This window comes from Ochotona curzoniae, unplaced genomic scaffold (genome assembly GCF_017591425.1).
Source record: "Ochotona curzoniae isolate NIBS_2020 unplaced genomic scaffold, NIBS_Ocur_1.0 contig_3432, whole genome shotgun sequence".
NCBI classification, from domain to species: domain Eukaryota; kingdom Metazoa; phylum Chordata; class Mammalia; order Lagomorpha; family Ochotonidae; genus Ochotona; species Ochotona curzoniae.
In genome coordinates, this window is record NW_024465859.1 from 13,876,337 (window position 1) to 13,893,682 (window position 17,346).

At 44.1% G+C, this 17,346-nt stretch overlaps 1 protein-coding gene across 4 annotated transcripts in view; it reads left to right on the top strand.

The window, feature by feature from the left end:
- Positions 1-17,346, top strand: part of PRR5L (proline rich 5 like) — a 73,383-nt gene that overhangs the window by 29,074 nt on the left and 26,963 nt on the right. For 3 of the 4 annotated variants that reach the window (XM_040980117.1, XM_040980120.1, XM_040980118.1), the window contains exons 4-5: positions 6,871-6,919; positions 15,094-15,151. In XM_040980117.1, the coding sequence (XP_040836051.1) occupies positions 6,871-6,919; positions 15,094-15,151 (107 nt within the window). The remainder of the gene's footprint in view (positions 1-6,870; positions 6,920-15,093; positions 15,152-17,346) is intronic. The other variant, XM_040980119.1, reaches the window with a different exon arrangement.

Sequence of the window (17,346 nt, forward strand, 5' to 3'; positions counted from 1 at the left end):
TAGGAATGGGGACTTTCCCCTAAGAGTACAGGTTTCTGACCCCTGGGAAGTTCAATTCTGGTTACTCTGGAGCCACACTTGTTCATGGAATCCATGCAGGGGTTGACTTTAGAGGAGTTTTCCCCTTCCCTCCTCAATCACATGCACCTGCTTCCATCACATACCTTAGTGGCTTGTCTCTGTTGGCCCCAGGGGTAGGGATGGGGAAAAGAGGCACCCTGCTAATGCTTGGGTTGGCTTCGTGAGAGCTGCAGTCTACCAGTGTGCTTCCCAGGCATCAGCATGTTTTTCTGCAAGGTGAGAGTAAATCCTTACCTGAAAGACTGTTGGAGAAATCTGTGTGCTGCATGTATGCCAACTAGTGTGGCATGTATCACGTGATTGGGAGTCCAAGAAATACCCACCGCTGGTATCTTCCATGTTTCTCGCCTTCTCCACTGCCACCCTCTGGGATGTAGACACCAGAGATGAGAGTACCAGCATTTCATCCCAATCAGGGGGACCCCTCCACTGGGTTCCTATTGAATGCACCATAGGTAATAAGACCATTTCAATATCTTGAAATGTGTCCTCTTGTACAAGCAAAATGGGTGATCGTTAAGGAACTGAGTAACCAGGTTAGAGGACACTGATGAGAAAAGACATGGGCATAGGACCTGGAAGGATCCTCATGGCTCCTGAACTTGATGGAACTTTTTATGAGATAGGGCAGAAGGTATGGATCTTTGGGGGAGCTTGGAGTAGCCCCTACTTGAAAATCATCACAGAAGTATTAGATCATCAATATGCCCATCCTGTTAAAAAACATCTGTCTACACGCTGCCTACCACACCTAGAAAGGAGCTGTTGCAACAACAGGAATTGTCCTGTCTTCCCCTGTGCAGGGGAAATTATAGATCATTTCCAAGGTCATGTTTCTGTGTCACATATATATAGTTTTATTTCAAAGAATGAGAAAAAAATGCATTTTCAGGTTCTCTTTTCAAATACCTGCGATATCCAGAGCTGGGGCAGGCCAAACCTAAGAGCCCAGAATACTACTTGGGTCTTTCACATGGATGACAGGGACTTATGTACTTGAGTCATCACATGTTGTCTCCAGAGTGCATATTAGCAGGAAGCTGGGACCAAAGTGGAGGTGGGCATTGAACTCAAGTACTCTGATATGGGACGCAGGCTTCCCAAGCTGCAGCTTCACTTCTGGGTTCTGTCCATGCTCTCTGTCTCTTTTGTCCTTGCTTGCCCTGCCTGTGGTCTATGAGGGAGTGCCTCTTGACCTTCAAGCCTGTAGAAGTTGAGGAGATGTGAGGGGATGAGAACATGGGTTTCCTCTCCTTAGTATGATTGATTCTGGCTTCTGGCTAAACTTTATGCCCTGTTTCTCTTTTGGTTGGGTTCCATGTAAATGTTACCTTCCCATTACTCTAGCTCCATAGGTTCCTTCTCTGGACTGGTGCTGTGGCTTGCAGTAATTGCTAGCCAGAGAATTCTGTGTCCAAAGGAAACCAGGCCTGCACATCCAATAGATAAAGAAGTGTAGCAAGAGGGCCACCTGGACTGAGCTGTGGCTTTCATGTCCATCTCTAAATCCAGTGATCCTTTTCTCCACTTCGCTGCTTTTCACTCTGATTGCACGTGATCCAGCCCTAATCTATCAAGTTCAAGAGAGTTTCCCCTCAGAGCTTCATAGAAGATGTTGAGCGGTGGGGTGGAAAATTTAGGATTTGGGGCTTTTGAGTCCGGCAGACCTGGGTAAAATTCTAGTGGTTTATGCTTGTGGGGCCTTGCATGTGCCAAGGCTGTTCTAGAGTCTTCCCTGGGATGAACTCATTTGCCCATTGCAGTAGTCCTATGAGGCAAGAATTATATTGGTCCAATATTCTGGTTGAAGAAAAGTAGATGTGACAGACTGATGCATTTGCTAAGGTTCTTTCCCCCACCCATCACAATTACTACAAGACAGCTAGCAGAGTTCTGACCCAGGCTGCTGTCCCTAGCTTCTTGAACTCAAATATATCTTTCTTGCCTCCAGCTTGTATTGCCTGGGGTGTATTTCCAGTGCATAGAAAGTGGGGCTATTACTAACACCTTACAGGCGTAAATGCAGAAATACAGATGCTATTAACAGCAGTGGCTGACACCTAGCAAGTGCTGCATAAACTTGAACTGGAAAAAGGCACACTCCATCCCAGGAGCACTCGGTCTGCTACTTCTTATGTGTTTTCCTCTTCTTTCAACCAGTCATGGTTATGATGTTGACAGAGAAGAAGCCATAAAAGAGAATGGGAAAAAGAGAATGCTGGATGCGAGTCCTACCAGCTTTTCAGGAACATTCATCTATCCTAGGCATTGGGGATCAACATCTTCACACTTATGGCATCTGGGTAGCCACATACCACAGGCTCTTTAACTCTGCGTGTATTCTTGTATTTCTCTTCTTTCTTACATTTCACGAATTCAGTTGGTAAATTTAGTAAGATATGGGGCCAATGTGGTGGTGCAGCAAGATAATCCTACACTCTGTGGCACCACATCTCTATGGGTACCAGTTCACGTCCCAGCTATTCCACTTCTGATCCAACACTTTGCTTGTGGTCTGGGAATGCAACAGAAGATGATCCAAGTCCTTGGGACTCTACACCCATGTGGGACACACAGAAAAAGCTTCTAGCTGGATCAGCTCAGCTCTGGCCATTGCAGCCATTTGGAGAATGAAACAGTGGATTAAAGACCATTTCTCTATTTCTTCTTCTCTCTGTAAAATCTGCCTTTCCAACAACAAAAAATTAATCTAAAAATTAAATTTAGTAAGGTAACAGGGGACATTGTGCCTTATTATGATTTTGGCTATAAATTTCTCCTTTTATTTTTTAAAGGTTTTACTTATTTATTTAAGATATAATTATTTATTTAAATATTTATTTTTACTCATTTATTTGAAAATTAGAGAGTCAAAAAGATATTTTATCTACTAATTCAGTCCCCAAATGGGCACAACTATTGGCTAGTCTAGGCTGAAGTGAGAATTCCAGAATTCCAAGCCTCCTACATTTACTGATTTTTCCCAGAGGCATTAGTAGGAAGCTGGATGGCAAATGGAACAGGTAGGACTGAAACCACCTATCTGAGTGCTCTAATGTGGAATGCCTGCAGTTCAGGTGCCAGCTTAATTCACTATACTACTGTACCAGCACTAGTCTATGTATCTCCAACACCTTGGTAATATTGTGTTCTCAATTTCTGGATCAGATGAATATCCTATACCTCAAGGATACAGGTCCAAATGGGAAGAAGTCTTTTCATCTGGCATCCAGCACTATGTCTGACCCATGGCAGTTCTCAGTAAATAGTTCTGACTTGAAGAATCTGTGGCCCCCTATTCTCTATCAGTTGCACTTTCCTTTTGGGAAAGGGGAAGAGTGTGTGATTCCTAAATGAAATATTTTCTGTTAAGTCCCACAGGTGATGGCAAAGCAAGATGGGGCAAAAAATCCCTTTTTCTGTCCCGCTGAGACAAGGCTAGAGTTTTTGAGAAGCACCCGGCTTACTGTAGACCAAGTATGAGCAGAACAAACACAGAGACTAGAAGCAGATGGGAGATGTGTGCTGTGACTCAGTTGTTGTCCAGGCCTGGCCTGCGTGGCTGGCATGACTTCTGGATCTCCATCCCTGGCCCCTTTCCTCCCCTCACCATGCTCTAAGTTCCAGCGGTTCCCAAGTTGCCAGGCTGAGGGGGATCTGAATGGCCGAGTTTACAATGTTTGTCAGCATCACTATGCTTGCCAATGCCCTGCTCTTGCTCAGAGATTCAGGTTCCTTCTCTGGTGTCAGGTCATCTTGCTGCCACAACCATGTTTATTATTGTTAATTCAGGAATCTCTTTAAAATCTATTTTTGAATAGGATTGTGTTCAAAAAACAGACTTATAACAGGCCAAAGAGTGGAGTCTTCCACTTTTGTGTCCCAGAATCTTAGTAATTATCCAGTATTCCCACTGAGTTTCTTTGTCATATGCAAGGGCCCCATGTGGACACACACACCAACAATATGGCACCCTTACCTGAGGTCCATGAGCTGGACTGGGGCCTGAGAGGGTAGTAGGGCATCTGCAGGGTGATATCTATATCCAAGGGCAGGGAATAATGTTTTCTATATCTCTTTGTTGTCCTAGTGAATTTTAAGCAATGGTTTCCACTTCTCCAATCCCTTATGTGGTCTAGTGTTTTATATTCATGATTTCAAAACACACACGTGCTTTGAAAATCAAGGTACAATATTCATATATTTCAGATCAAAGGACCTGGAAACCAAATCATGAAGTGAATATAGACTTGAATAGCAAGTTGTAAGAGCAGAGTTGTCAAATGAACCTGTTGATATTATTTACTCACTCTGATGTAGCTTTTTTTTTATATAACAGAATGGGACTCAGATCTCTTCCAATCATTACTTAAGTACTACTTAAGTAGTGATCTACTTCCTTTTGTGTTTTCACAGTTGCATAGACTTCTATATGTGGCTAATTCCTTGTCAGAGCTTCATTGGCGCATGTGTATATTGATTTCTATATTTTGCCACCAATGAAAAACCCCATACAGATATGCAGGAGCCCTGTCTGCCTCATGATGAGCTCAGAGTAAGACACAATTTTCTAAGAGTCATCTAAGAGTAATGTGAAGCTTACAGATTTCCCTTTGCAGGACATCAGACTCTTCACTTACATGATCAGCTGGGGATATTTCTGTTTGTATACATCCAGTTGAGAGAGTTTGAATTGGGAGTTTGATGAAAGAACTGACATGTTGTTCTCTTATGTACCTGGTTATGTCAGATACATTTAAAGCGTCTGGAGTGGATCATCTCTGTCTCCTTGCGGAAGAACTCATCTTCACCTTTAACAACATGGTGTATGGCACTTCTTCAGAGTCTCTTTGGTTTTCCATCAGCATCTTTTCATCCCTGAGTCATCTGCCTGTAGCTTCAGACTTTGTTTTTCTTAGTGTTGTGACACTAGGAAAAGTTTATCCATTAATTCTACTGAACACTGTGTTTTCAGCAGTGCTCTGAAGAATTCTGGCCTTGGCCAAGGCCTTCTGTGACCCTGGCTGCACTGGAAAGGTACCAGGCCTTCAGCCTCTCTTCCCCCAGTAGCAGAGAGCAGAGGGAGGCCTCTTGGATTCCCCGATTGCGTAACATCATGGTGTGCCCTGAGAACAACTGTGAAATGCCCCAGGGAAATCCTGCCTTGGTTAACCGCATCTAGCCCCGATTCACTATTACCTAGTCCCATCTCACCATTATTCCATTAGCAGAGCTCCCTCTTCTGTGTTGTTCTAGGTGCATGTTCCTCATTTTTTACCTTAAAAATCCCCCTTTTGATCTCTTTCTCTTTCAATATTACAGGCCCCTAATTTGTGAGCACAATGTTTTTCCAGCCTGGGTTCCTTGCAAGCTGGAATCTACCACCTGCCTCTCAGGTCTGTGTCAGTCCCTCAGCAGCATGAGGATGCGAGACACACTTGGCGAGCTCTGTCTTGAGATACCCATCATTAAGACCTACCCTTCGAGTTTTCCCCATAGCATGGCTTTTCTGCCAATGGCTCCTCGTGGCCACTGAGGTTTGTTAGAAGCATACCTTTCTGCCACGGCCAAAGACAGCCGACTCATCACCTCTTAAGATTTTAATGTCGCTGTCTACTTGGAGCTGCCTGACAGATTAGTTTCTTTTTCTTTCTTTTGAAGCTTTCTTTATCTGAAAGGCAGTTAGAGGGAGAGATGGAGATCTTCCATATGCTGGTTTACTCTCTGAATGGCCACAATGGCTGGAGCTGGACCAGGCTTAACCCAGGAACATTGAAACTCCATCTAGGTCTTCCCACATGGGTGGTGAAACCTAAGCCCATGGGCCGTTTTCTACTGCTTTCCCAGGCTGTTTAGCAGAGACCTGGAGTGGAAGTGGAGCAGCTGGGTCTTGAAGCTATACTCATATAGGATGCTGGCATTGCAAGTGACAGGTTAATCTACTGAGCCACACCACCGGCCCCAAGGCTGCTGTATTCTTGTAACTTTCCAGGAGTGACTCATCTGCTCTTAGAGCTTTCTGATGAAGAGCCCTACAGCCTACAGCAACCAGGGTTGTGCTTTCTGTCATGGGGAAAGGAAGGCATCTCCTTGCTCACTGGGTGTTTGCAGCTTTCCAAGGCTCCTTCTTGTGCAGAAATCTGATCATGGATGTTTTTCTTCCTTTGTCTCCATCCCATTGTGTTTATTTTCTGCAAACAATGATGCTATTCATCCTTCAGGGATGTGTTTGAACACACTTTCAAGGGAGTTAATAATAGCTTTTTAAACGCCTGTCTTTCCCCTGATGTGGCCCCCTGTGCACCAAGCTGGATGTCCTGAATATCCTTGTGAGGCTGTGGAAAGTCAAGTTGAGTTTTCAGGGAGTCTTAGGTCGGACACTGATGTGTTTCTAGGCCTTTCTGACCCTGTTTCTTAGTCTGCAGAGAAGACATGGGAATCCATCCCCTGCCCACCCCAATACACATAATTTTTGATGTATAATACAAGAATCTGTGACAGGTATGCTCTAAACTATGAAGTGCTCTGCTGATGTGAAGGACTGCAGAATGGAGGCTTTCTCTTCCTTGCTTTTGTTTTGCTTCCCAGGAAGCCGGGTGATCTGGCCAACCCCTGCCCACTCTGTTAGAATCAGCATTGCTGCACCTTGAGATGCAGAACACCTAGGGTGTCTGTCCTTGCAGCTCCCTAACAACCTTAGTGGGTAGGGGACCTCTCCCTGGGCCTCTGGTGAGTGCATCTGGGAGCAGGTGCCATCAAGGATGCTTCACTGTGTTTTTCTCTCCCCAGGCGGCTGCTGAGGAGTGAACTCGGATCCTTCATTACTGACTACTTCCAGGTAAGCTGTGTGCATCTGAGCATCCATCATTACCATGCTTGTGGATCCATGTACCTAAAGGAATGGCCAATGCTGCCCCTAACATTCATTCAGCACCCAACATTATATATGCTGAATCCCTCCTCTGCTGAGTGCCAAAGTACAGGATTACAAGGGGGCGCCTAGCAGGTAACAGTATAGTCCTGTGCCACAGTTTTTAGGCTTTCTGGTCTTGGAATCCTTCCATGTACTAGAAATGTATTGCTTATTTAAGATTTTTGGAGCATATTTTCAGCATTTAAAAATTAAAACATGGAATAGGAGCTGTGATGTAGTGGGCAAAGCTGTCACCTGTAGCTCCAAAATCCCATATAGATGCTAGTTTGAGTCCCACCTGCTCCACTTCCCATCTAGCTCCATGCTAAGGTGCCCGGGAAAGCAGAGGAAGTAGTGGAGAGATGACCAAAATTCTTGGGTCGCTGTGTGAGACCTGAAGGAAGCTCCTGGCTTCAGCCTGCCCCATCTTTATTCATGATGATCTGGGAAGTGAACCAATAGACGGAAGATTTTTCTTTCTGAGGTGTTTTAAAATGTTTTAAAGTCACTTACACTTAATGGAAAGGTAAGTGACATTTCCATGAAAAGCAAACTTTTCAGAGTTATAAAAGTTAGCATGAAGAGTGAGTGGCATTGCTTTCTGTACTTGCCAATGCCTGTGCATAGATTCAGCATCCTGTAACATGGCACACAGCCTGCTTACTGGAAAACTCCACTCTGTGCTCATGGAAAATATGAGTGTACGTTTAACAACTGATCTAAACAAAATATCGGCTATGCTTAGATTTTTTTGTTTTATTAGACTTCCAGGAAGCCTGGAAGTAGGTTTGATGTATTAGAATGGTAAGAAGACCACAAGGATGAGATGAAGATGAGAATGACAATGATATGGTAATTCAGCCAGAACTTTCTGATGTAGTCAACCACAGGTCTGCCTCAGTTGGCTTGGTTTTACGAAGAAAACGTGGATCTTTTGAAAGGCCTGTGGAATTCCCCTAGTGACTCCAAACCACACTTTGAGAACGCTCTGAGGACACACCCTGTGATGCCTCATATATGCTGATTTCTTTTTAAAGACCATTTATTTTAAAAGGCTGAATGAAAGAGGGAGAGAGGAAGGGAGACAGAGAGAGGGAGATCAGTTGATATTCTATCTACTGTTTGATTTTCCAAATGCTCCCCGCCCCCAAGAAAACAAGGCTAGGCCGAACCAAAGCCAGGAGCCCAGAACTCTATCAAAACTCCAACTCTACTACTTGGGGGCTAGGGGACTAAAGACTTGTGCCAGTATCTGCATGTCTCCCAGGGAGCACATTAGCAAGAAGCTGGATCGGATGCAAGTGTATCTGTGACTCCAACCAGCACCTCGATATGGGCTGCAGGTGCTTAACTCATTGCACGCCAACCATGTGACCTTGAGCAAGTTGCTTTGCCTCTCTGTTTTCATTTCTTTTCCTGCAAAGCAGGGATAACTGGACTTCATGATCCAGGGTTGTTATGAGGACTGAATACCCTGCTATTTATAAAGTGCTTCGTGGTTGGCATAGCATGAGAGAAATGTTTGTTACATTTACATTTACAAAGGGCCCTAGCTCAAGATTCTCAGGGGTATTCCATCCCTTTTAATGGGAGAATACTTGTATAGCACTTAGCTCCAGATTGGTGATATTCTATATCCCAGGGGGAGAAAATGGCCTTTTCAGATAGGTTAAAGATATTTTAGCTTTTCAAAACAACACCAGACAGCCTTTGATTATTTTTCTATGTAAAATTCAGGATGCTTTAACTTTTATGTGCACTTTAACATTTGAGAAACATGAAAAGTATCAATAAGTAACAGCAGCCCCTCTCTCCTCTTACACACACACACACACACACACACACACACACACACACACACACACACAGAATGCAAATGCACTAAACCTGGGCAAAATAAGACCCACAGCAACCAGAAGACTGGGTCCCGTAGCTTGAGAGATGACAGTCCTTGTACAAGAAAGACAAACGTGAAGATTAAGAAAGAGATAATTGGTCAAACTATGAGTCACTGTGGTTGCTCTCCATACTAAGGTCAGTCAGTCCCTGTCTTGCTCTTGTCTCTTGCTATTGATTGGTTTTTAAATCCAACTATGGAGAAGTGGTTTTTCAATCAGTCCTGGAACGACCTGCTGGGCTGGGTAGCCTCCCTTCTTGACATTTAAGAGACATAGCTTGGTGTGGTTTCCATCAGGTTTAAATGTCAGTTGTCTCTTGGCATTGGGGGTTACCCAGGGGATGGTCAGGGAGGAGCGTTTGGGTTGGGTCTTGTTGATCTTGGCAGTCTTGAGGTTTTCAAGGGTGGTTCATATGGCTTAGAAAGCATGCCAGAGTCTCAAGCCAGTAACCGCTTGTTATTTTCTATTGGGAGGGTAATCAGAGAAGCTACTTGGTGAACAGTGAGCCTCTGAGATGTGGGTGGGGACTGGTCTTCAGAATTTTGAATATAGGGTTTTCCTTATTTATTTAATATGCTATACCGCAAAGAAGACTTTCCTAGGCTGTTTTTCTTTTTTCCCTTGTAATGTAGGCTCAGTATCCTTCCTTTCTTCCTTTCCCTCCTTCCTTTTTGCCTTCCTTTCTTTTTATGCCTCTCTTCCTTTCCTTTTTTTTTCTCTTCCTCCTCCCTCCCTTTCTTCCCTCTTCTCTACCTTTCTCTCTCCCTCTTCCCTCTCCACCCTCCTCATCACCAGTCCCTGTAGTGTCTGGCATATAATAGGCACTCAGTAAATCTTCATAGGACAGGAGGAGGTACTGAGTACCACAGACACCACAAATAATTTTAGGGAACATACCCAATGGCTACAAAATGTTTCTCTCTTTTATTTTTCTTTAGTTCTTATGCTTGTGCCAGAGAGAGTCTTGGATGGTGCCACTGTGTCTTCTGCTATTCCCCAGGACTTGGCAGCTTCTCTTGTTGAAAAAAAAAAAAAAAAAGAGGGAGCAGGCCTTGAACTTAACGTCTTTAGCTAGAGACACCATCTAGTTAGGATTTCATAATACTATTTTTTTCATCACTGAGATTCACTATGACAAATGTTGTTGTAGTTTCCTTGTAGTTTCCTTTATAAACACATCTGCATTTTTGAAAAAGTGGATTAACTTAAGAAAAATAGTGTGCAAAAAATAATGTAGCTCTGGCCCCCATGGTCAAGGTGGCTTAGGAGAGACTCATGTTTGGATATGCCAGGCATGGCTTGAAAAGGAGTTGATTCCACAGCCATTCGTTCTGCAGATCCAATCTCCGTGGAAGGCGGAAAAACCCAGGAGGCAGAAGGCAGAGAGTTCAGCCTTGCCTCCAACTCTCACATGTGGTTTCAGGGAGGAATGTCAGAAGAGGCTGAGGAAAATGTGTTTCTCCAGTTATGGGCTGGGGACACAGGATAAGCAGAATCTGGGCTGGACTGGGAAAGCACCGAAAGTGTGGGTGCGTGAGTGTGGTCTTAGAATGGGCTTCCTGGGCGTAGGCTCCTTGACGCAGAGGTGCCGATGGCTGCCTCCATGCAAGTGCATCCAGCCCTAGGATCTGGTTCCTCAGCCCAGAACTCTCTGTGGTTCTGCTTTTTCCAGTTAATGTTTTCATCATGCAGCCTTAAAGAGAGACTCACAAAAAGAATACTCTGAGCGAAGAATAATGAAAATGACCTGAGGTGAGACTAGGGAAGACAGGCAAGAAAATGGGGCTTCTTCTATGGCTTCACACAGAGAGGATGACCCCTTGGATCTGCCGGGGCCTTAGAGAGGTTTCCATAAAGCGCTGATGGGGACAACACTGACACGTCTGGCAATGAGTTTTCTTCTCCCTCTGTCTGTCTTGAGTTGTGTCCAGAAGGAAAATTAAGGTTCTCAGAGCATTAGCCAGCTGTTGGAGCTACTTTTCCCAGCTTATCCGACCCCCAGGTCTGGACCACTTGTTCACCAGCGGGAGCTATGACTCGCCAGGGGAGTTTCCCAAGTTCCTCCACTTAATCCACTCCCGGCTGCTGGTGGGTCTCAGGACGAGGCGTCTCATGCCTGGATCCCAGACGACAGCCACCATGTGCACGTGGTGAGCTGTCTGCAGGCCTGCCAGTCCCAGCAGGACTCTGGTAATGATGAGAAAGTCAGAACTAATGCTAATTCTTCATCAAACACCATTTCAGCACCAACAAAGACAGTGAACTTGGGCTTCTAAAAATTGCTTCACAAAGAGGCAAGAAACTGTCTGATTTTTTTAGACCCTCAAAACGAATAAAAAGTAACCCTGAAACTTCTATCACAGGATTTTTCAAGGAAGTGCCCTAAGGGTATTTTAATATTTAGAGTATGATCCAAGAGGATGGTTTTCTGTGGCCAGATGATCAGGGTTGCATAATTGCTCCACCATTTCCTAACTGAACAGTCAAATAACCCCCTTCTGACCTCAGCTGCGGCATCTGTGAAAGAGAGCTGTATGTGTAAGGATCTTCTGCATCCATTGTCAAGAGGAGTAGACAAGTTAGCACAGGAAGCCTAAAGTATTCTCAGATTTCAGCGTGCATCAAAATCATAGCAAACTCAGGAAGGGTGCTATGGCGCAGTAGATTAAGCCACTACTTGGACCCCCATATCCAACACCAGAGGATGGAGTCGCACCTCCACTTCTGATACAACAAGCTGAGTCCAATGAGAATAAAGATCTGTCACTTCAGCATGTTTATTGATTTTCATCTTTATCTCAATTATAGTAAAACCTGCAATTTTCCACCTCAACACCTGCTTCTCCACTTAGCTTCAAAAAGGATAAGAAAAATACAATAAAAATATTTAAGTATTTGCACAACATTTAAACCAGTGTTGAGGAGATTAAGGTAACCATCAGTGGCTGGTATCCCCAGAAGCGATTACTGGGCACATCCAGAGATTGTTCTCACAGCTCTAGACCAACCACCTCTCTCTGAGCAGTCAGTGGAGCTTTTGGGTCACCACAGGGACCACCAGTGACATTTCCCTTTCTTTCTGGCCCAACTCAAAATGGAAGACTTTCTTGCCTAAGAGATAATCCTGTCTCCTGCCCTTTATCTTTTCATTGAGTCCAGCCCCTTTGGATACAGGCCCCAATTTTACCTTCAAGGTAGAGTTTATATGGACTTTCTCTTACTACCCAATGCCTACATCACAACCTCCACAATGTCTAAGGCAAAGGTCTCAACCCCCTACTGAGCCATGTGTGAGCCATATGTGGGTATGGACAAACCATGGCTGGGCTGAAACATCCAACAGCAAGAATCAGTTTGGGTTGAAGGCCAGTCAGGAAAAGTCACTGTTCCTGCTATGACAGGAGGTGGACTGAGTAGGGTTGGCTCTTGGGTTTCACTGGTAAGAGTGAAACCTGGCATTGGGAAAGGTTCTGATGGAGGAGCCTGGGCAACTCCTCTGGTAGGACACAGACCTGGCAGGTAAGCGCAAGAAACATGATAGGAAACAACTCAGAACAGACCATGGAAAGTTACCCACTGGCATACAATTGGCAGGGGTCAGGGAAAGACCAGGCTGAATCTGTGCACGTCATCCACTGGCAAATCCAAGCACCAGAACAGTGTGGGTCGAGCCAGGTTCGGTTGCAACAAAGACTAGTGCACAATATGGAATGCCAAGGTGAGGTTGCCTGTACCAGAAGGGACTGCAGTGCCCAACCAGCAAGCGTGAGAATAAGGAAGGGAAGGGGGCAGAGCCGGCAGGGGAATAAGGGAGGGTTCCTTTGCTAGACAGCTACTCCCACAGGAGAACGTGGGCTGAGATGGGGGCAGACCAGACTAGGCAGGGCTACAACACCTGTGTGCTTCATGTGGACTAGATCAGGGAAAAGCTAGGCTGGGCTGATTATTCCTACTGGTGCAAAGAAAATTAGAGTGGGTGAGGGCTGTTTGGGCTTAGCCACAGCATCAGCTGGCAGAAGCTGGCACTGGGGACTAGTTCTGTCAAGTCAAACCACAGAATTATCTGGAGAGTACATAATCTGGGAGTGGGAGAGGCCTGGGAGGGAAATAGTGGACTCATCCCTCTTGGGTTACCACTTCCACGGGAGGGCATAAAACTAGGGACAGCGGCTGGGGTGGAATAGGGTGTGGGACAGACTGGATTAATGCTACACATACTTGGCAAACCAGGGTGGGGGGCGGGCCTGGTGGGGGTTATTGCGGGTCGCTCCAACTAGGCTGCAGCTCCCACTGGTTTATGCGAGGGCCGAGTATGTGCTGGGCAGAACCAGGCTGGACTGCAACACCCATTGGTTCCAGTGGAAGTCGGGAGTGAAAACAGAATCAACCAGCTAATCGGGGCGGTGGACTGTGCCAGGCCCTGTACTTGCTAGCACATACAAGAATCTGGTTTGAGCACACCTCAGACAAAGTTTCTTTGGAGATCTCCTCAATCAAAATGCTGGACTCAGAACCCTAACCAAGAAAACAGAGAAGACAGAACAGGTCAACCAACCATCTCAGCTATTATGATGGACTATGTCAATCAGTGGATTCTTCAAGGACCTCATAGTGCTTGGAGTGGCAAGGTTGGCAGCGATTCATAACTGTTGAAATATCAAAACCACTTGAGCAAGAACCTCAGAGCATACCCTACATCCAGGACCTGGGGAGGGTGGGAAATTGGGTGGGCCTTTCCCTTAATATCCCCTTTAAACATGAAGGAAACAATATGGAAAAAATACTAGTCTTACCCACTTTTTTGTAGCACTTGAAACTTTTTACCCTAATTAACTATGTAAATATTGTCAAAATAAATAAATTAATTAATTAAACTAAAAAAAAGATTTTGGATGCTCCCAAAACAAGAAAAAATAATGTTTTAGATGATAAAAATTCTAACTGCCTTAATGTGTTCATTCCACATTATCTACATGTATCGAATATTGAAATAAGAAGATATTGCATATATATATAGTAATTATTATGTGTCAATAAAAAATATTTTAAAGGAAATAGAATAAGAGCCATACAGTAAATGGGGAAAAATTAGCAGTCACACTGGAACTTGAGTCTCTGTCTGATACTCAAGTTCTTGACACTTGGCTTTGCATGTTATCTTTGTCATTGTAACAGGGTCTGGGAGTTTATAAAGCAAATGCTAAGAAATGTACTAAGTTTTCTCTCTCTCTCTTTCTCTCTCTTTCTTCCTGTCTTTCTTTCTTCCTGTCTTTCTTTCTTCCTGTCTTTCTTTCTTTCTTTCTTTCTTTCTTTCTTTCTTTCTTTCTTTCTTTCTTTCTTTCTTTCTTTCTTTCTTTCTTTCTTTCTTTCTTTCTTTCTTTCTTTCTCTAAAACTATATTACCCTCTTCCCTTTCTCCCTTGTGAGAGTAATCCTTTCGTAATCTTATCATGAGTCATGAATGGGGAGGCATCAACTACCATTGGTTCTGAGGTTCTGAGACTTTATTACAGGCTGTTCCACATCTCTTGGAGGAGAAGGGAGAAGTCTGGTTCTTAGAAGGCAACAAAGGAGCATGAAAAGAGATCTGTTCTGTCTCCAGTGGTTGGTCTCTTCACTGACCACCAGTGAAGTGAGAATCGGTGCACTAACCTGAAAGGATTGAATTAAATGGCAAAATATATAATAGAGGTGATCTACGCAGTGACTTGGTTATTGTTCATGGCAGTTCCAAGAGGAATTAACTGCTGTTTCGTTCCACAACTTTTCTATGTACTCCCTCAGTAATGGACACATTATCATGCTTCATGCTAGAGTGAGAAACTTTGTATTTAAATATATATATATGTATGTATATATATAATTATCACATAATTTACCATTTTTGTGAATTTAGAACATATAAGTCCTCAAGGACACTGGATATTAATGAGTTTAGTCAAGCTTACATTGTGTTTGTTTGCTGGTTAGAAGGATACAAGCAGTTGGGTTTGGCTCTTTTCTCACCAGCTCTTTGAGTATGGAATATCTCTCCTCTATTCTGAGCCCATGTCTCCCAAAATGACAAAAATCCTGTTAAACCTGGAGGCACAACCAGCTCACAAGTGCATAGAACTACTCTGGCCCATCAGAGGCAGAAGGGGATTGGCCTTGTGCACTCTGCAGTTGCCCAACTCTTGTGTTCTTCATTCTCTTTTGGCAGAACCAGCTTCTTGCAAAAGGACTATTGTTTGTGGAGGAGAAGATTAAGCTGTGTGAAGGCAAGTATCAAGCAGCCTGTATAGATGGGAGCTGGGCAGGGGCTTGGGGGAGCTCTATGACTCAGCCTTTGGTATTTGAACAGCTAATATTCTTCTGTCCAAAGCCGGCAGGCTCCAAACCAGTGAGTCACCCTGTCAGCTTCTTCTCCAACTCAGTAGTAGTACTACTATTTGGGTCAACCACTCACAGCCCTGCAGGTCAAATCTGTTTTAGCAAGTGATCTGGGATTTGGGGTAAGAGTTTTGGAGGCCTGGAAATTGTAAGGTTATTGTGCGATATATCCTGGAGATCTGTACTGGGAGGATGCCATATCGTAACTCCTGTCATGATACACCCCAGGCTGTTTTCTATCAGGCTTTGGGATGTTTGGGTAAATCACAGGAGATAAAGGTCCTTTCCATTTGCGGGTTATTAGGCTTATATCAGGACATGACTAGATAGAAAAAGGGTAATTTCCTAGTATTAAAAGATTTTCAGGTCTAACTGGCAGGATATAAATGAAATGAACGGAGATGGGAGATGGGGTCGGAAGCAAAAATTAGCTAACCACTTGACTGTGTCAAGAGTTCCTTTCAGTTCCCATCAATGCAGGGGCCTCTCTTACCTTTCCGTCTACTTCTTTGGTGACTCTTGGCAAAGTACCAGTTTCTCTGAGTCAGTCCTTGTTTATTTTTATTTTTTGAAAAGATGCATTTATTTGTTTGAAATGCAGTGTTACAGATAGATGGGGAGATTAAGAAAGAGAGATTTTCCATCTGCTGTTTTTTCCCCAGAGGCTCACAAAGGCCAGTCTGAACCAATAATCCAGGAACTTCACCCATGTCTCCCATATGGGTGACAAGGGCTCAAATACTTGGTGAATCTTCAACTGCTTGTCCAAGGCCATTAGCAGGGAGCTCAATTGGAAGTGGAGCAGTTGGGACAGGAACCAGCACACATGTGGATGTCAGTGTTGCAGGCACTGACTATCCACTGCATCCTGTCACTGACACCTCAATTTTATGTATTCATTTTTAATTTTAAAAAGATTTATGTATTTATTGGAAAGTCATATATACAGTGAGGAGAAGAGACAGAGAAGAGGAAAGGCAGAAAGAAAGATCTTCCATCCATTGGTTCACTCCCCAAGTGACTGCAACATCCTGAACTGTGTCTATCCGAAGCCAGGAGCCAGGAGCTTCTTTTGGGTCTCCAATGCAAGTTCAGGGTTCCAAGGCCTTGGGCTGTCATTGATTGGTTTCCCAGGCTACCAGCAGGGAGCTGGATGGGAAGCAGGGCTCTCAGGACAAGAACCTGTGCCCATGTGGGATCCCAGCAGTTGTGAAGCAAGGACTTCAGCCACTAGAATAACTGTGCTGGTCCTTCAACTTTTATTTTTTAAAATAATAAGATTCAAGCCTGGCACAGTGGCCTAATGGCTAAATCCTTGCTTTGCAACTGCCAGGATCCCACGTAAGCACCAGTTCGGGTCCTGGTTGTTCTACTTCCATCCTGCTTGTGGCCTGGGAAAGCATGGAATTGGCTCAAAGCCTTGGAACCCTACACCCACATGGGAGATCCAGAAGACGCTCCTGGCGTCTGGCTTCAGATCATCTCAGTGCCAGCTATTGTGGCTACTTGGGGAGGGAACCAGCGAATGCAAGATCTTTCTCTTGTCTTTGTAAATCTGCCTTTCTAATACTAAGTAAGTAAATAAAGATAGATAGATAGATAGATAGATAGATAGATAGATAGATAATGAAATGAGGCAAGGGATTGTAGGAATATAAGACATTTGATTGGCAAAACATGATGTCTGGCCCACAGTATAGAATGCAGTGACTTCTGTCTGTAGGTCACCTTTGTTTCCAGACCTAGACATCACATCATACCATTTTCCCTTCCCATTCCTAGCATAAAGGCTAATGTTCAATAAGGTGGTTCCTAGAAAGGTGAAGGAGAAAGAATGTGAGAAGCTGACATTAGAAAGTTTCAATGTTTGGCACACAGGAAATACTCATCCAAGCTTTGGAAGAATAGAGACTAGAAATCAACTTTCTGGCGTTGGGGACTTTGCTGAACTGGTTGTCATTCTTCCCCTTCAATGCATATATGCTGTGATCTTTTTCAATGTTACAAATATAAATATGTGCTAACCACATCCTCAACATTTTAAAATTACAGTAAAAAGCAAGTAGCATAAAATATACCCTCT